General features: G+C 36.4%; 1 protein-coding gene across 1 annotated transcript in view; it reads right to left on the reverse strand.

Annotated features, from left to right (window-relative positions):
- Window positions 1–13,585, reverse strand: part of LOC139118963 (propionyl-CoA carboxylase alpha chain, mitochondrial-like) — a 54,942-nt gene that overhangs the window by 33,720 nt on the left and 7,637 nt on the right. The window contains exons 2-11 of the mRNA XM_070682560.1: window positions 12,945–13,043; window positions 12,192–12,308; window positions 9,356–9,469; window positions 9,050–9,103; window positions 7,820–7,988; window positions 6,881–7,062; window positions 5,963–6,057; window positions 2,695–2,777; window positions 2,176–2,243; window positions 1,507–1,650 (exon numbers count right to left, since the gene is read on the reverse strand). Coding sequence (XP_070538661.1) covers window positions 1,507–1,650; window positions 2,176–2,243; window positions 2,695–2,777; window positions 5,963–6,057; window positions 6,881–7,062; window positions 7,820–7,988; window positions 9,050–9,103; window positions 9,356–9,469; window positions 12,192–12,308; window positions 12,945–13,043 — 1,125 coding nt within the window. The remainder of the gene's footprint in view (window positions 1–1,506; window positions 1,651–2,175; window positions 2,244–2,694; window positions 2,778–5,962; window positions 6,058–6,880; window positions 7,063–7,819; window positions 7,989–9,049; window positions 9,104–9,355; window positions 9,470–12,191; window positions 12,309–12,944; window positions 13,044–13,585) is intronic.

Below are 13,585 nucleotides of genomic sequence, written 5' to 3' on the forward strand. Positions count from 1 at the left end.
TTGCACGGCCAATAATACCTAAAGTCCAACACTACAATTATCAAAATAGACTTAAACAGCTTGGTTTGATAACACTTGAACAAGGAAGAATTCGCGGCGACATGATTCAACGCTAGAATTAGTTATCAAAGGCCATGACCACTGTAACCTTTCACTTGAGTTACCAGCCGACTCGAGAACTTGAGGACACTGTCCCAAACTTCATAAACTAACCGTTCGACGGACTTAACACAAGAAAATACTTTTTTCAGTAAGAGGTGTGGACACATGGAATAAATTACCCAGCCGATGTCATTAATGCAGAAAGTGTGACCTCCTTCAAGAGCAGCTACGACTGCCTACTACAAGTTTGAACTTTCACAGAGGGATTCTAATATACTTTCCAATACCCAAACTGAACAAAAAGTACGTAAAGGCCTTTCGTTTACAGGACTGATCACTGGTTTATTTTTTGTTTCAAGTTAAAATGGGCGAATTAACCAAATTTTTTTCAAACCTAAAAGACCAGTTAACTAGGATAGGCCTCACACTTTCCGATTTTTCCGTCTGCCATAGTACTCTCTGAGTCGTGGTAGCCAAGTCCAATCGGCCGACTGAATCTCTCTCTGTTCAAGTCCCGATTGCTCGCAATGACCATGCCTTCAAGTTGCCGTGCAAAGGTTTCCTGTTTTTTAACTTCGATTATTTCCCTGCTTTCATCCATTTTTTATCGTGACGACAAACCCACAACAGGCAAAGCCACAACAGACAGCGAGAACGTTAGGCCCCGGCGTGAGGCTGAGAGTATCGACAGGTGTAAATGTGAGGGGAGTACTGTTTTACGTCACCGCATGCTCCATTAGTGAAATCTGACTGCCGTAAAGGAGTGTTTCGTCGCAAAGTTAAAAGCCACGACTGGTTTTTGCTACAAAATAGCGCCACCTACGGCGAAATTTTGAAAGGAAAGTTTGTGTTTTTTTTCCGAAAAATCTCCAAAAACCTAGGCGCGCGCGGACGCAAACAAAGAATTTACTTACTTTGGCCTAAACATGGCTCACGTGCCGCTTTTACCATATGTGGACACTGTAACTTGTAACTTTTATCATCAAAGAGATTAAACCATTATATTGATAACAGTACATAAGTATCTTTTTCAAAGAAGCCACATGCATTTCTGAGAACAATGGAAGATTTTAGGCTGATGAATATTCTCCATCATAATGACTCATTATTCATTGATTTGCATACTCAAACAATGCCAATAAACACACTGTGCATAAATGAATTCATTTATTAAACAAGGGAAAGGATACGAGAGGTCATGTGTACGTGCACTTCCATGGAAAACATTTTTAAAATCCTAAAATAATTCTTATCATCTTATATCACAATTGTTTTATCTGACTTTGTCCAACAAAATTAAAGTTCCACTAAAATTTGGACGGTAAAAGAGGATTTTAGCAGATATATTTAAAGTCATCTAATCTTACTCCCAGAGTGAGAGTATTAACAGGGTGTGATATTCACCTCAGCATATACTCTGCTTTCTATGGCCCATCCATTGATTGGTACATCTGACTGTTTGATATCCAGAGGGTGGCCAGCTGCTATACGGATCATCTGGTGCACTATATCAATACCAGTAATACACTCTGTGATTGGATGTTCCACCTGCGTGATGAAAAATATGCAGATTTTCTGATATTGCATTCAACCTAACAAATAGAGCTGTACTGAAAGGCTCCTGACCTTATTATTGAAAGTGTCTGAAAGCCCTACTCTGTAATTTTATTTCTATGTTAGGGGGTCAAAATGCACAAATGAAAACCCCTAGGGTGGCCTCAAAGCCTGGGGATAGATGTCTGGTTGCTGTCCCTCTCCTGGACATGCAGATTTTTTCCCTTTTACAGATCAATGTGGTAAAATTGAAGTTATTCAGTGAGTATGGAAAAGGCATGAACAGTCTACAATTTTGTACTCATTCAATACTGGAGAAATCCACACTTCTCTTTATAGTGTAGGGTTGAGAAATTTAAAAAAGTACAGCTATCTATCAAATATGTGGGACACCTGATTTAGGTAGACGCAGCTGTAGGAAAAAAAGACCAATTTTTTAATTCCTGATTTGGCATTCTAACAAATCATAAACACTGACAAAAGCCACTGCCACAATGACAATTATGCATGTCAGCTTACCTGTAGCCTAGTGTTCATTTCAAGGAAATAAAAATTTTTCTGTGAATCTACAAGAAATTCAACAGTTCCTGGAATAAAACAAGAAACGTCTATGATGAAAAACAATATAGAACTTCAACATTTTATTAACAGTAAATATATTTCACATAGCTTTCTTCACATAGCTTTCTTCTTTTGTGCTCTGCAAAGGTCAAACTTTGCCCTGCACTACATGATCTGGTGAGGAAAGGCTTGAATAGGTATACATCCCACTGTATCTTTGCCAAAGGCAGAATATGAGCAAAAGTACAAAAATCCTCAGGAAAACCATGATTTTTGAGAGAGCAAATATCAGAAGATACAAAAATATCTATTACAGGGGGAAATGAGATAATCCAAGACAGACTAGTGCCTGACTTGGAAATGGTCTTTATCTGATTAGCGAAAACTACAAAAATTTCAAAATTCATGACAGGTCAAAGGTCAACACAAAACCTCTACATGTAGACTCATGAGCAAAATCAAATGTTATTGACTGACCTGCCGTTTCATAATTGACAGCCTTGGCTAGCGCTACAGCCTGTTCCCCCATGGCTTTGCGAGTTGTTGGGTCCAAGAAGGTACTGAATTAAGGAGAGATAAAAAATTGAGTCAAAGAAAGCACTCAATAAATAGGAAAAAAAATGAAAATGGAAGGTTGAAGTTGGTGGTATAGCACTGGTTTCTAATTTCAAAGCAATCATGAGATGTGGTTTTCATGCAAATACACAAAATCATTGCTGCTCAACCAAAAAAAAAAAAAAAAAAAAAAAAAAAAAAAAAAAGGCAATTTCCAATTTCTGTTTAGACTGCACTTTCTTGAAGTACAACATGCCCAAATCCTTAAAATATTATTCGAGAAAACTCTCACTCAGCTGCTGTCATTATTGTTATCATTCATCATCAATCTTTCTGCTGAAGGGAAAAGATTCTGACATGTTTCCTAAAAACAGAATAAAGTGTTGTGACATTAATTTTTTTCGACTGCCCTGGTGGCTAAATGTGAGGAATTTCCATATCTTTTAGGCTATTTATCAATAATCACAAAGACTGATGCTATGATATGATGAGGCCAAAAAAAAAAAATTGTGCTGTTCCGATTACATGGTTTTCAAAAATAGGGTAGGTAGGTAGGGAAATTTTTTTTTTTTTCAATTTTTTTTTATTTCTCAATGTGCATTTTGTACGCGTTCAAACAAACTACCAGTGAACAATTTCCTCATGAAACGCACTAAAAGTGAATACCAATTTATTAAAATAAAATATTCATCAGTAGAATTGAAATGTGTGGTTTATTAGACTGCCACGGAAATTGATATGGCTGAATTACAACTCTTTGACAGGAAAGTGAACTGTTTATCCACAGGTAAGTCTGACTTGTGAGAACTGACACAACAAAATATTTACTGTCATCAATGCAGTGTTTCATCTAGGATACTATACCAGGGGGGATTGGTCCCCTCTACTGGAATTTTTGAGGGGGATTTTAAAATTTTGGGGGGATTTAACTGAAACATTTAATGACATCTTATATGTAAGTTTTAATGTTGCAGTGATGTCACTTGTGATATACATACTACAAGCCATAAATCACTTGCTTACACAATCCAAGCTGCTGGCTCCAAACACCATCCTCTATAAGATTTTTTCAAAAGTCAACAAATTTGGGTATCACTGTTGTGAATGTATAGGGCTTCCAAGAGTGGCGGACGGCTCATTAATATTCATAAGCTTTAATATCCCAAAAAATTGTAGCATATTCCCTCATGCTTAAATATTCTGTATGTTTGTTAGCACATATTCTGTAAGTCTGCTTTCATAGGGCTAAATGTACATTCAAACATGAAAATTAACAACAGCCAGCAATTCCCACTGTACCTTCAAGGGATTTTTTCATTTTTCACTGAACTGTCTGCACTACACAAAGGAAGAAAAAATCTATTGTAGTTATAAAAGAATGTTTTGTAGCTTCTGAAAAAATAATGTGCTTGTTTGTCACGTTTTTACTGTGCGTATATCATCCCTCACTACTGTAAGTTTGGATCAACATTGCCCTTTGCAAACCAATGAGCTGTATTTTTCTAGTGACCTAGCTGGTCTTGTAGTCTTGTGCGCAGACTCAGTAGAGGTAAAACGAACAACTTAGAGGGTCAGATCCCTTGTTTTGAATTGAATGCGGAGTCGAGTTTTTCTCGATGTCAGATTTGCTCCAGTTACTTTTTTTCAGTCATTTTAGAATGGGGAAAATAACAAACAGAAAGGTTGGTTGTCACCAACAGTTAATTTTAGGGTTATTTGCCCCGAAAAATGAGTCAGTGTCTGTTCACTGAATTCAAAAACCGGGCCCATTGACACCACAGCTTGCTTCAATGCTTGGTGCAGTCTGCACTGAACACGTTTCTGTGACAGTAAAGTCCAATTTTTCGTGTCAATTTTGCTATCAGAATTATTTTCAGAGTGTTATGGACATTCATATGATGCACAAAAACTTCAGTTTGTCTCCTTTTCTAAATCGTACAGAGACGATGTGACACAGAAACCTTATCGGGCAAGGGCAATGAACTTTTGTGAACGTAACTCAACTGGCTGAGAGCTTTCATATGCAAATTCAGCGTACGGAAATTTATGCGTTGTATTGTTTCAACAGCATTTTATTGAAGTAGTTCAAAAAGTGTCAAAATCGAACTAAAATTAGTTTCATGCGTTTCACGGTTTTTCATATCATTATTTTAACTTCCGGGTTTACGAAGCTTTAAAAAGTCTAGGGTCAGGGGGATAAAATTGGGGTAGGTCGGGTAATCGGAACAGCGCATATTTTTTTTTTTGGCCTGACCTTGAACTTCTATTAACAGTCTGTATATTGACTAGAATCACTGTTCTATTGCTAAGATTGGGAGAACACAGGTGCACATATGTTGTTTGGGGCATGACTTGGCAACCATGTGACGTTGATCAGCTTTTTCCAACTTTTGTAAGCTGCACAGTAAGTGAGGCTACCCACAATTCTCCATGATCAGTACACACGGAGATCACTCACTGAACTGAAGCAAATTTCTTCTGTACACAGAACAGCTTGGTCCATATTTCGAAATTCTGGGACCATAGTTTTGATAATCATAATTCTCTAATTCTCACTGTGAATAAGGAGAAGATCAACCCCTTTTCCGCAGAAGAGATAGCAATTTTGTGATTTTGTCGACATAGTTTTTTGACAGCCATATGCAATATTTTCAAGGAAACTAAGGGAATAAGTTGCATCTGTGTTGGCAAAAGAAAGGGTATTGATTTTTTGAATGTTTGTAACAAAGGAAATTTGCATGTCTGACAGGTGGTATGATGAGACCATCTTAGTTGCTGATAACTTTACCTTGACAAGTGTACAATTTTTAGCACCTTCAAACATCGACTTCTTATTCAATTTACTCTTGAATTTTAAACATGATCAATAATTTTGGAACATAGTTTTAACCAATAATCCTTAAATTAAATTCTAAGTTTCAAATTGTTCAGAAACAGATAAAATTGAAGAAGCCTTTTGCAAATAATGTCTGAGCACACAAATCAAGGGGAATTGTGGGTAGTCTCACTTACTGTGAGCTGCAATACCGACATAGTCATGGTAATACAACAATCACATTCAACTCCTCTTCAATTGTAAAAGGTATGGTCTTTTTACTAATAACTGAATCTGTCTAGTACACACATCCCTATGTAGTATTGCAGTGGTTTAATTTGAAATATGAAACAGTAGACTGTACACCAATCATACCTGGGTGCCTCTTCTACAACTTTCTGGTTTCTTCGCTGTATAGAACATTCGCGTTCATTTAAGTAAATGGCATTGCCGTGTTTGTCTGCTAGTACCTGTGTAAAAAAACCCCATAAACCCAGAATGAATTTATACTGCCACAGAAACTCACTTTCACAAGAACAAATTTGTCCGTTGGTGAAAGATTATTCAGAATAAGTCAGGATAAAAACATTTTTGAGCTGATCAAGTAGAAATTTGATAGTAACATTCAGTGAAATGCTAATAATAATTCATAACTTTTACAGAATATTTTCTTTCTTTTTACTCAAAGTCAAATTTTATAATATATTCTGAAAAAATTACAATTTCTATTATCTTACCAGTGACATGGTGCACACCTTGAGGAATAATAAACCAAAATATTTTCTTGACTGAAATTTGATTTTAATGGTATATGTGTTGAACAGAGCTGTTCCCAGTTACAGGTTTGTTACTGCACATTGGCGACATCGAACACTAATGCTTGAAATATCAGTGTTGCATGCATGGCTGTTGTTGCAGCTTGTACTCTGAGCAAATAATATGCCTTTTGGTATTCATTGTAACGCTGGCAGCCACCTACTAAAGATGTATTTTTCATCATTCTTGCACACGTAAGAAGTGCAATCTATGAATGCAGATAAATATTGATGTTTGCATATTAATGGAGAACAATGATGTCATTTGCAAACAGTCTTATACGATGATGAAACCTGATTCTGCATCTTTACTCCCTTCCACAACAATACACAGTGAAAATTAGTGATATTTTAGTATGACCTGCGATAACTGTATTTGTCTTCCGAATAACATCAGCTTAGCTTGTTTTGTTGGACTGCCTCAAACACGAAAGCTCATATGAAGTCAGGAGTTTGAGAGAAAACAGGTTTGAATTACCTGAATTTCAATGTGTCTTGGATTGTCGATGAATTTTTCAATGAGTAGCCTGTCATCACCAAAGCTCGATGCTGCTTCTTGAGACGAGAACCGGAATCCTTCTCTGGTTTCCTCGTCATTCCAGGCTATCCTCATTCCTTTGCCACCTCCTCCGGCAGATGCCTTGATCATGACCGGATAACCTGGATGGCAGATGGATGAAAGTTGTGTTGGCAAAATGTCAAAATTGTTCTTACTTTGGTTTTTAAATTTTTTCTTATTACATTTAAAGTTATTCATCCAATTACTATGCTGACAAGGTTTATGAAATGCTGTTGTGTTTGTCAGACCAGTCAGTATCAAGACAAGACCATCTAGACCTATGACAGTTATTGCTCCACAATTTAAATTTGCCTACTACAATACTTGTTGCCAAAAATTCATCCACTTGATGGGATATAAATAAATACTTTATTGCAATAAGAACAGGAAAATGTCCACACATATGAACAAACAGATTTCATACATGAAAGCAATCAGCCAATAATGTATTGTGGAGAGTTTCTGCTTGTAGCTGAAAAACTAGCTTTGTAATATCGTTTTTCATTGAGGACTTCCATGTGATGTATACAACAATGTGTCTCAAGGTATGTTACTGACTTTTCATTATCTACACCGGCACTATGTCAATAAAATTCTTGTCAACAGATTTTTATAGAACTTTTCATAGAATTCTATAAATTTCTTTTGAATTTTTATTGAATTTCAAGGTGTGTAGAACCTTGGAAGACTTCGCATTCTAATAAAGTTTACAGAATCTTTTCAATAGAAGTCCGTAGAATTTTAATAGTTTTCTATTGAATTTTTCAGTTCCCATACATTTTGTGGAAATTATTTCCAATGTTTTTACAATGTACCCTTTTCAGAGTAAAGTTCATGTTATTTTAAGGCTGTATTTACCGATTTGCCGTGCAATCTTCACTGCTTCGTCTTGGTCTCTGACAACGCCATCAAATCCAGGTATGGTACTGACCTTGGCATTCTTAGCAATCAGTTTACTTTCAATCTTGTCTCCCATAGAACCCATGGCAGCAGACGGCGGACCAATGAAAACCACACCCTCATCTGCCTAAATAAAATTAAGACAGAGATTATATCACTATATATAGTAGTATTATACACCTACTGCCGTAACCTATGGGAGTTTGACCGTCCAATAACTTTCCGTATTTTGTATAGTACGCGGAGTCCCGAATACGGGAGACGCGCGACGTGTCTCCCGTAGGGTTTGTAGCAATAATATTTCAACAATCGCGCGTGTTCCACTCATATCGCGCGTGCCGCATCCCTCAAAATTTACCATAGAATTAGTTTATACGGATGATTAATGGAGGGAGGTGTATAATAATAGGGTTATACACAAATATGGCCCTGCATGGACTCGGGATCAGTGAGTGACGTATTGGACTCGCCTTTGACTCGTCCAATACGTCACTCACTGAGCGCTCGTCCATACATGGCCGTATTTTGTGAATAACCCTATACTATTACCATCTATGAAAATGTTGACATATTACAGTGAATGAGTATTTGTCTGAACACGATAAAGTCTGAATTCAGTATATCAACGCAATAAATCACACCCAGCGATGGTATACCACGAGATTTTGACCAGTTCACGACATATGTGCACAAGCAATAGCAAGTACATGTACATATATGGAGTGACCTGGTCAAAATTGAGTGGTATATGGTCACTGAGGCAAATTATTGCTTATAATATTAAATTAAAATTCTGGCATGAAACGTCAAAAAGGAATAATTTATTTTCTAGCTGACAGCTCATGCCTGTTTTAACTGTCCTATATTGCAAATATTGTATGGTTATTTTCACGTTGCGACAAATCAGATCACAGTATTTGCACCATGAATATACTTATATGATATAAATGTCTATTTAACTTTATGTCAAAATGCTTGTATGCCTATCTGTATGTATGTACATGTATGTATGTATGTATGTATGTATGTATGTATGTATGTATGTCTGTATGTATGTATGCAAGCATGCATGCATGGATTTATGTGTGTATGTACGTATAGTTCTGTCCATCATCATGTAAGGCTGTGATTCCTTGTATGTACTGATCTCTACAATGAAATGTTTGACTTTCATCCATCTTCACTTACCAACATTTTTGCAAATACTCTATTTTCAGAAAGGAAACCATACCCAGGATGCACCTTCAAGAGACAAAAAGAGTCAAAAATCAACTTTGACTGATTGCATGTGCAGTTGACTCTTGCAAAAGGTTTGAGACTGCAGACAACACCTTTCGTACATAGCAACAAATGTGGGTAAACACTTTGTAGCAACAGACCAGAGTAAACATATTCATAGCAACAACTACTTCACGGCAACAAGCCCGAGAAGAGAAGTTGCTAGGCAGCATGGTTAACTGTAAAGACACATTCAACTACAAAATTAAGACTCACAGCCTGAGCGCCTGTCTTCCTGATTGCTTCCATGATATTGTCCATGTTTAGGTAACTTTTACTGCTCTGTGCCGGTCCAACATTGACGGCTTCATCTGCCGACTTCGCATGCAACTGTGAGAAAAAAGAATTTACACTATAATTAACGGAATCATCACTTGTTGGGGGCTGATGTGCCGCGTCTCAGAAGCTGATATCAAATTGGGTGGCTGAATCTTACCGTTACAATAAAAAATACCGCAATTATACGGTGTCGCTCAAATTTGATCAGAATTGGTACCGGTACATACCAAAGATCAACAATAAGTGTTGTTTCTATCTGTTCAGTGCAGGAAAATTCTACGTTGATGTTATGACAATGATTTCTGCACAGTACAACCAGAAAAACAACAAGAAATATTTAAATCAGAAACATAAAGAATGACAAAAGTAAATAAGGTCTGAAACTTTAGGTACTGGAGGTCAACTTTAGCAACATGCATAGCAGAAACAGCTAGTCTCTCTTAGTTGGAGCATAGACAGTCTTCCCCCCTCTACTGTCTATGGTTTGAGCAGGTCTGTTAATATGTCTCAGTTCATAAACAAGAAATATTTAAACCAGAAAAACAAGAATGACAAAAGCAAATAAGGTCTGCAACTTAGGTACTGGAGGTCATCTTTAGGAACATGCATATCAACTTCTATAGCAATGGGACAAGCTGATCCTACATACATAAGCAAATTCGCCAGAGAAGCTTGACAAAAAGAAAAGGTGGGAGAGAGGGGAAAAAATAAAGAGGGGGAAAAATGTACAAGGGATCTGGTAAAAAGTAACGCTACCTCATCAATCTTCTATCCCCTACCCCCTCCTGAATATCAAATGTTCCATCCCTTACATAAGACCCGCTGGCATGGCAGGAAATGTATTTACAACCTTGGGAATGTTTTAATTAATGCTATGAGTGCGATCATTCGAATGTAAACAGCACTTACTAGTAAATCAGTTACAGATAGTGAAATGCCTTCCCCTGTGGGCGGATTACGACATCTGGAATTATCCTGGACCCAAATTTCTCATCAGTTCTTGTGTGTCTTACATGCAAAAGTTGCACAAATAGGTTCGAAATGAAAAAATTTACCTCAGCTTTGTTTTCTGGATCAAATTTTACTACAAATTGATATTAAATATGACAAAATTATGTTCACAGCCTTCAAAACTCTCTCACAACATATCCTGGGTTGGTGTAGGTCATTTAAGGTCACAAAAGAAAATTACCTAAAATATAAAAAATTTAGGGGGTTTCCCAACACTTTGATCAGAAAATTTATCTCATAACATCCCTCGGGACTTTTGTACCAAATTACAAAGCTATCAGACAAGTAATTTTGAGAACAAGTTTTCTTGACCAAAAATAACAAAATTGTCTTAAAAATACAAATTTGTATATTTCAGGACAATTTCCACATATCTAACTATTGTCATCTCTGGACATCTGTACACCAAATATAAAAGCTGTCTGTCCAGGGGCTTTAAAAAATATATATAACTTTTAAGATTTTTTGACCAAAATGACAAAAATTGCCCCAAAACAGTAATATTCCCAATTTTGTCGCAATTTCAACAATTAGAAGGGTAACAATTAGAAGGCAAACATCCAATCCAAATTTGAGAGCAATTGGGCTAGCGGTTTCAGAGAAGAAGAAATTTTACTTAAAATGAGAAAAGTAACCAAAAATTCAGCAAAAATACAAAATTCAAGATATCTTAACGATATTCATCAAACTGATTTTGATCAACCTTAGGAACCTGTATACCAAATATCAAAACTATCAGATTAGTGATTTTTCAATAAAAAAGTTTTGACCAAAAATTTGGAAATTGCCCCAAAATTACAAATATTAAAATTTCAATTCAATTTGTATACACTTGACTGAGGTCATCCTGAGGAACATGTATACCAACTTTCAAAGCAATCAGATGAGTGGTTTCAGAGAAAAACATTTTTTGACTAAAAACTGAAAAAATTACCCTAAAAATAGAAACATGCAAATTTCATCCCAAATTTTTAACACCTACTTTAGAATACCTAAAGGAACCTGCACACCAAGTTTCAACCCAATCTGACCAACGTTTACAGAGTTTTAGCAATTTGCAGGGTTTTTCCTTTTTTCCCCTTATTTGCATATTTTTGGCACTGACATGTTCATTTGAACAAATTCACATCTCCACCCCTAGATGCACCTGTACACCAAATACTAAGACAGTAGGTGCTACGGTTTAGGAGTTTTTGACGTGGACGGACATACATACATACATACATACATACATACATACGTACATACATACATACATACATACAGACATGCAAATAGCATGCAAATGAACTGATCCAGCTAATATGATTACCTCACATTGGTATACCAAATGTGAGCTAAAAAATACAAAAAGACTCCCTAAGTTGCTGTGAATAGTGAGAATCAACCAATCAGATATGACCTTATGAGCACACTGCACATCAGCAGCTTGTGGCTACTCACATCATTATGACTTGAGATATTCTCAAGCCTTGTACTCCTATAACATCTGTCTTTTACTATAAAAGAATAGGGTTGAACCAGGATTTGTCTGTCAGGGGAAGACATGTAACTTGTAAGTCAACAACTTATTTTTTCCCTCTGTAGAGCCTTAAAAAATATCATTTACACAAAAACTGAACTTTTCTTTTGACAATATAGCAGAAAAATGCCATTTTGTATTACTGAACCAATATCCTGCCCTAAAAGTTGAAATGTTTCGGTTGTGGAACAGAAAGAACAGGTGTAGAGTGAGGTTTGTGTGTAGGAAAGCAGTACTCACGGACTGTGCATCGGCTTCACTGTGGACAGCCACTGTTTTGATGCCCATTACTTTACAAGTGTTGATCACCCGACATGCGATCTCACCACGGTTTGCTATCAAAATCTTGTCAAATGTCTGCAAGCAAACAGAAAGCCATTCATAAAGAGTAAGTTTTTATGACTGACATTATTTAGAAATCAAGCTATTGACTATTATCTTATGATTCTTTTTCAAGTGAAACGAACAAAATTTTGTATATTTTCATAAAGTTTTGTGAAATTTGTATGGTTTTATATTATTTTTTGTGTTGCCTTCAGTACTGTGGATAATATACTCTTTGTCCTTTGTTGCAACTCTGTGTTTTCCTGAAGAAACAATCAAACCATATTCTCATATTTTCATTGCTTTGTAGTTCTGGAGAAGTGGAAGAGTTTTTTCTTCTCTTCACAAAGTATGTTGAAATACGAAGACATTATGTCTTGAAACCACAACATATTGTGTACAATTTGTCATGAGATTGTTGAAAAATGAATTTTAGTCTTTTTCAAAATTCATTTATCGATTACAACATTATTGACATTGCACACGTACAGTCTACGTTAGTAAGATCAAGTGAAGACATGATTTTGGGAGTAGAATACGAAACTGTATTCCATACAGGGACTAAGGGACCGTAGGAGAAGATTAGGGAATGTGGGCAGTACAGTTGGGTAAGTTCTATAGCATTGTGGGTAAGTAACACCTAGCACTGAATTATGGGTAATGACTCACCTTTTCATTCAGATCAATGTTTGTGTTGGTGTAAATTTCACTGAAGTGTGTCACCTTCCGATGAAAGTTTGGAAACAGCCCCAGCATTCCATGATGATTCTGTGGATGGGGAAAATCAAATCAAAGTTCAAGTTCAATGTCACCTGTGTAACTTACTGTCAATAGATCAATACACCCATTTCTGTACTGAATGAAAAACAATGCGCACAATGACTACATTTATGGGTAAGTTGTTGTTAGCTCTGTGATATTGGTGATCTGAGATGCACCTTAAACGAAAAGGTGTCATTCCTTTACAATAAAGAAGAAAATTACAACAAAACGCTGTCGTTTATAAATCTCCTGACCAGTTTTTAAATTTTAGTTTTGATGCAATTTCCAACATTACTAACGGAAGAGAAAGAGGTTTTCAGCTCCAACATAAGAACACATATTTTCAATCTAGTTTGGATTGTTTACTACCAATGCTGAAACTTGCAGTTTCGATGCAAACTTGGACAGTTATGGAGGAAGATTGGTGACAAGGTTAAAGGTCACTGTCATATCCCTATTTATATGTGGAGGCCTGACTGCATTTTTGAAAACAACAGGATGGGGTTAAACCATGTCAGTTAAAAGGTTAAACTGAGGTGACAAGCCAT

Source organism: Ptychodera flava, chromosome 19 (assembly GCF_041260155.1).
Source record: "Ptychodera flava strain L36383 chromosome 19, AS_Pfla_20210202, whole genome shotgun sequence".
Lineage (NCBI taxonomy): Eukaryota > Metazoa > Hemichordata > Enteropneusta > Ptychoderidae > Ptychodera > Ptychodera flava.